The 6000-nt window shown below is 36.5% G+C and overlaps 1 protein-coding gene across 2 annotated transcripts in view; it reads left to right on the forward strand.

Moving 5' to 3' along the window:
- Positions 1-6000, forward strand: part of CD2AP (CD2 associated protein) — a 77982-nt gene extending 71982 nt beyond the window's left edge. For both annotated transcript variants that reach the window (XM_063424099.1, XM_063424106.1), the window contains 4 exons: positions 834-920; positions 1536-1720; positions 2461-2524; positions 3694-6000. In XM_063424099.1, coding sequence (XP_063280169.1) covers positions 834-920; positions 1536-1720; positions 2461-2524; positions 3694-3735 — 378 coding nt within the window. In that variant the 3' untranslated portion in view covers positions 3736-6000. The remainder of the gene's footprint in view (positions 1-833; positions 921-1535; positions 1721-2460; positions 2525-3693) is intronic.

Raw genomic sequence — 6000 nt, forward strand, 5'->3', positions numbered from 1 at the left:
CTTGTGAGCCATTTGTCTGAGAGCAAAATGCTGCAGGGATTCAGTTCCTGTAGGTTTTGTGTGCAGGGAGATCCATTCCCAGCAGGGAAGTGAATGTAGGAGAAACAACTGGAGCTGTGTTGCAGCTGAAGGAGTGTTTGTGTTCCATGGGGTGTTGCTGCAGGAAATGTTCAGCTCTCCTGACCTCACTGATGGTGAAATAGGTGTTGTACACACACACAGATCTGAAAGTGTCTTTAGTGACTTTGACAATTGAGCACTATAAATTTGTAATGTATTGCTGCTGGAACCTGGGGCTTGTGATCTTAGTGCTGATCTGAAGGTTGGTGGATGGTGAGAAGCAGGTGGTGCAGAGTCCTTGAAACCAGTTTTTGTCCCTGGATGTTGCATAGTTAGTCATGCCAGTTATCATCTACAGTTACTGCCCATTTGTGTTTTATGGAAGCACCTACAGGTTCCCCCAAGTGTCACAGACTTCAGTATTGCAAATATGCTTGAAAATCCTGCCCAAGATTCCTGTGTAAGTTCAGCTGAATGTGGGGAAGGAAAGTTCTGACTGTCAGGGACAGAACAGTCTGCTAGTGTAGCAATTTAAGTTTAGTTCTCTGGTTTTCCTCTTTACTATTGCATTTTTAGAAATGTGAAAGTTTTTTTTAAATTTCCTTTTAAGGTGTTTTGTTTTTCTTTTGGGTTTTTGTTTGTTTGTTTTGAGTTTGTTTTGGGGTTTTTTTTGGTTGGTTGGTTGGTTTTTTGTTTGGTTTTTTGTTGTTTGTTTTGGTTTGGGTTTTTTTTAATTCTGAAAACCTTTTCATTCCTTATGAATGATTTACCAGGCAAGTCAAAATGTGGGTCCAGAAAAAATTTTGAAGGTGCAGAAAGAAGAAGAAAGTGCCAAACCAAAGCCAGTTGAAACAAAGAAGGTATGATGCTACCAAAGAGCCAGAGGAGTACCAGGGAGCTTGGTGTTCTGGTCATCCTGTTTGCATTTCCAGTACAGGTTCATGCAACCATCTGAATGCCAGTGCTTGTATTTAAGTACAAGTGAGCTGAGTCATTTAATATGAAGTTCATAGTAAGAAATTTAATTTTGAAGTTCATTTATACTTAGAAAGTGCATGAGTTCTGATGGCAACTGCTGTATCAGGTGGTATTTCCCAAGTAAGTTCCATATCTGCTCAGCCTTCAGTCTCCTGACAGACAGAACAATTGAGCAGTTCAGCAAAGTGCACAAAAGTTTGTTTATAATGATCCAGTGGAATCCATTAAATCACCAAATTTATTTTAAGTGTAGAGGAATGCAGTGTAAGGACTTTTTTTAGTGACTGCAGGAACCTCATGTAAATCTCTATCTAAGAGCTGTATAAAGTAACTGTCTCATATACTTCAGTAATCTATTCAAACTGGACATTGTTTTTTACCTTTTAGGTAGAAAATTAAGAGAACCTATGCATGTTTAGCTTCCATCCTGGTGCAACCTGTGTGCTGTAAGAATAAAGATTTCACTTCTTACCTTTTTTAATGATTTATTTTTTTAGCCATCTGCATTCAGCCCACTGATTCCACCTTCATCTCAGAGACCCAGTTCTGTCATACTCGACTTTTTACCTGGAGACCTCCAACTTAAAGGAGAAACATGTGATGAAGAAATTTCTGTGGAAGAGCTCAGGACTCAGATTCATGATTTAATGGGTTTAGTAGACGCACTGAAGAAAGACCATGGGTAAATATTTCCTTTGTCAATCTGCAAAGGGTTATATAGACATCTTATAAATGTTTTCAGTGCCAGACTTTAAAATAAGAAATCTTTATATGCTAATAACATACTAATACATAAATAGATTCAGATATTTTCTATTGAAATTGTTCCTACTAAACATCCTAAATACGTACAAATTTGATGTCAGAATATTTTTGGAATTTGTCTGCATTTTTTTCTTCCTACTTTGCACTCCTGCATCCATTACATCTTTCTGAAAGTATTTCTTCAACAGTTTGTGCTTTCATTGTATGGAAAACTTGTTAATTTTCTGTGGTAATGACATAAGTACATGTGCAGGCGTCGTGCAACACTGTACACAAGTACTCACAGTATTGATGTGGCTGGTAGGAACCTTAAATTCTAAGTAATTTATTCTACTGTGTAGAAGTAGCCAGGTTATTTTAGGTTATTTTAGCTTGAATTCAACTTTAAATTTTAAACGACAGCACAAGCTTTTAAGCAGCCTCCTTAAAACTGGGATTAAAAATTAGGGATAGGTGAATATCAGTAGGTAAGAAGTGTTGAGTGATGGTGGAAACTTGTGGGCCAATAGATGCGAGTCACAATTCACTGGTGGGCATATGCCTTGTTTTGTGAATCCCACTTGTAAAATTTAAACAAGGCCTGTGCATCCTGTCCTCAATAATGTGAAGTTTCTTTTTCCCCCTTCTAACTTCTGTTTCTATCTTAACTACTATCAGGAGAGAACTGGAAAAACTGAAGAAGGATTTGGAAGAAGAGAAGCTGTTGCGAAGCAATCTGGAGGTAATGTTATCACTTTGGGAGGACACAGAGAGCTTAGGGGTGTGTGGGCTTTGTTCTGGGATTTGATGTCACAGGAAAGTCTTAACAAACCTGTTCAGTCTCTTTTTGTGTTGCTGTTTTATTTTGTGATTGATTGAATGCCTCATAAAGTATTTGGATGTATAAAGAAGATCCAAGTTCAGCTTTCTCTTTCCAGAATATTATTTGTAACAAACAGTGTGGGTGTTGGGATGGGAGTTCAGTTTAGTGTTGCTGGACTCTGCTCTTTGCTAGAAATATATCCAAGTGGACAAGTTCCAAGAGAGACAGTTAATACTTTGCATTTATAAGATTGAAAGACCTATTTAATTTAGGTTAATCAAAAGAAAAACAGGGCAAAAGTAAACTTCACTAAATTTTTGATGAATTGTTTAAATATTTAGTGTGGATGATTTGCCAAAAGAACAGAATGCATCTGAACAATTTTCTTATGAATGAAAGCCACTCTTTAATTTACTGATGAAGAACACTACCTGCAGTGGAATATGATGCATTAAGTAGTTATTAGGATCAGCTCATTGTAGGAAATTATTTCAGTGTGCAACAAAAGGGCATTTTATTTGTCCAATAGTACATCTTGCAGGCTACAAAGCTACTTGAGACACAAGAGAAACTTCTGATGAGTCTCTCTTTAGTGTGACTCTAAGCAATCAGTGAAGAAGCCTTAAATATGCAGAGGAGATGAAGAGGATGTAACTCCAGGTGTCCTCTAAGTCCATTTCAAGAAATACAAATTAATCCAGGCAGTGTTTTGCATGAAAGGCTGTTTCAGGAAGTTACACTCAGGTGATGGTGCAGCATCACATGGGGACATGTCAGGTGATTCCATAACCCAACTTTGACTTCTTTTAGAGACAGTTTATTCAGATAAACTCATTTATAAAACAGATTTTTTTTTTCATTTTAAAAAGATAATACCAGAACTGTATCCAATTTTTAATTATTTTAAATTCGTGTTTATTTAGCAATTAGTGGTACAAAATCAACTGTAAATACTGAGCTGTCAAATGCTTCTATGGTGCAATACTTAAGTGTCTTTGAAATGTAAAGGTCATAACTTTGGTAAAAGCTCTGAAGAATTTATAGCTACTTTAATACTGACTTTCTTTTCAAAATGTCCATTTTTTCAGCTTGAAATAGAAAAATTGAAGAAAACAGTGATGTCTACATGAGACAGCTATGGACTCAATGTTTTTAACTCGCCAGGAATTCAAAGCTGAACACAAGGAGAACTGACTCTTATTTCACTATAATGGATGCTGGTGTTCTACAGTCTTAAAGAAAAAATATAGTAAAAGAAAGGAATATAGTCTTATATTCAGAGAGATAAGAAAACAAAAAAGAATAATGGTGTAATTTTTTGCCAATATAAAAGAGGCCTTATTTCTTACTGTGCTGGAATTGCAGACCTTATTTTTTTGGTTTGCTTGAAAATACTACTGAATCTGTATAGAAAGGAGAGGGAATTCTTCATAGATTTTTATTGAGTACCTGTAGTTTAATTTTTAAAGAGATCTATGCTATAAATAGGGTGATCTGTCTTTGCAACTAATCTGTAAAATAGTCTGTTGGAAGGAATGGAATAACTGTATTGCAATTGTAGTCACTACTTTTCCCCTACATGCAAAAGGGAATTTATGATATTTGTATAATTTTGGCAGTCTTACCCAGGGTTATGCTGTTGTGCCTGTCTGCAGTGAGAATATTAATACTATGCTGTTTGTAAGTTGAGTAATGAGATAGGAATTTGTTAGTGCAATGAAGCAGGTGAGACTCCTATGCATTGTGGAAAGATGGAATGATCTAATCCGAGTTCAGCAGAACAGCTTGTCACTTGCACTATTGGATTAAAAAGGGATTTAAGACTGAATCGTGAAATCATGACAAAATTAACTGTTAAACCCCAAAATGCAAGGAATACAGAAACAAAGCGAGAGTCCAGACTTAGCTCAACCTGTTGTGCCTAAAATATTACAGTATATAGCATGAAAGAGCAAACCTTAAGTCACAGCATCTGTACTTCTGTGTTTCTGAAGTCATCAGTCTTTCTAGTGGTTCAAGTATGCATCCTGATCTGTTTTTACAATAGTCAGGTTTTGTTTATAATATATCTCCAAATAAATCCCTTTGGAACTTTGATACTCTCAAACGCTCTCAATATTTCTATATTTATGCCATAAACTTTCTCAGTATATTGCGTACCTCTAAACTTAGTAACATCTTTGTATTTTAGTGAGTGATGGAAACAATTGCTTTGACATCATTGTGCCGGTGTCCAAGATGGTGTCTTTACTTTATGGAAAAGAGGTTGAGATCTTGTGGATTACCATTATCTTTCACCCCTGGGCTCAAAACTTGCACCAGAATAATACACAAATAATATGCAAAGTGATGGGAGACAATGGTATTTATTGCTGTCTTTGTCTGATTAAAGAATTAAAAAACGTAGAGCTTTAGAAAGCCAGTCACATTCATTAGTTCTGTTAATCAGCTCATCTCCTCTAGGTCTGCTATAATTTAAAGACAAAAACATGCCACAGAGTTTGGCAACCTCACCAGTAAAAGAAAGTAATTAAGCTTCTCTTCATGGGATGGTCATAAATACAGTAATTATTCAGTATGTCACTTGTTCAAGTGACATGGAAGTGTTACTTCTTGAGAGTAATACCACCCTGTAGGATTCTTCCACAGTTGATGTGTCATAAAATACAAAAAGTCAATTGGGGAATGTTTGTCCATTACTGATTCAAATAGTTCATGAAATCTTATTGAAATCTGATCAATATACTATGCAGGTATTGAGCAATATTTGCTAGTCAAATTGTCTGTAAGCTGATTCACTCTTAATGCTTTTAACCTTGAATTTCCCAAGTGCATCACAAATGAATTGAGGAATCATGTGCTTCTTGTCAGACACTAAACTCTTGCCTGGAATTCACACCTGTAAAGCAGGTGATGAAAAACAAGAATTGAACCTAATGGAGGACCCAGTTTTGTTGTACAAGCTCTTCACTGTGATTGGAGCATGAAACAAATTTTGGAAGGGGTTGCTCTGCAGAAATTGTGCCTGTTTGTGAGCTTGCAGAGGATGAACAGAACAAGACAATCAGTTAAAGCCACAAATGAAAGGTGTTTGTTATTTAATGGCCTTTGTTCGCTATAGCAATAAATGACCCAAGTGCAATGACTTGACTTAATAAACCCTCCTTTAAAAGTCGCTGCTATGAGTATTTGTAGCCATAAGGAAGCTGCCCTGATGTGTGTCTGTCTTGTCTTCAGCTAGTGTTACATACTGGAGTGGAGGGGGAGAGGGTGATGGTTTGGAGACATTCCGCAGTACAAGTCCCTAAGAACAGTGTGCTTCACTGACTTGTCTACTGGTGCTGTAAAATGATGCATGCTATCCAAACTCAGCAAATAAAATGAGTATAAAAACC

Source organism: Prinia subflava, chromosome 2 (genome assembly GCF_021018805.1).
Source record: "Prinia subflava isolate CZ2003 ecotype Zambia chromosome 2, Cam_Psub_1.2, whole genome shotgun sequence".
NCBI classification, from domain to species: Eukaryota; Metazoa; Chordata; class Aves; order Passeriformes; family Cisticolidae; genus Prinia; species Prinia subflava.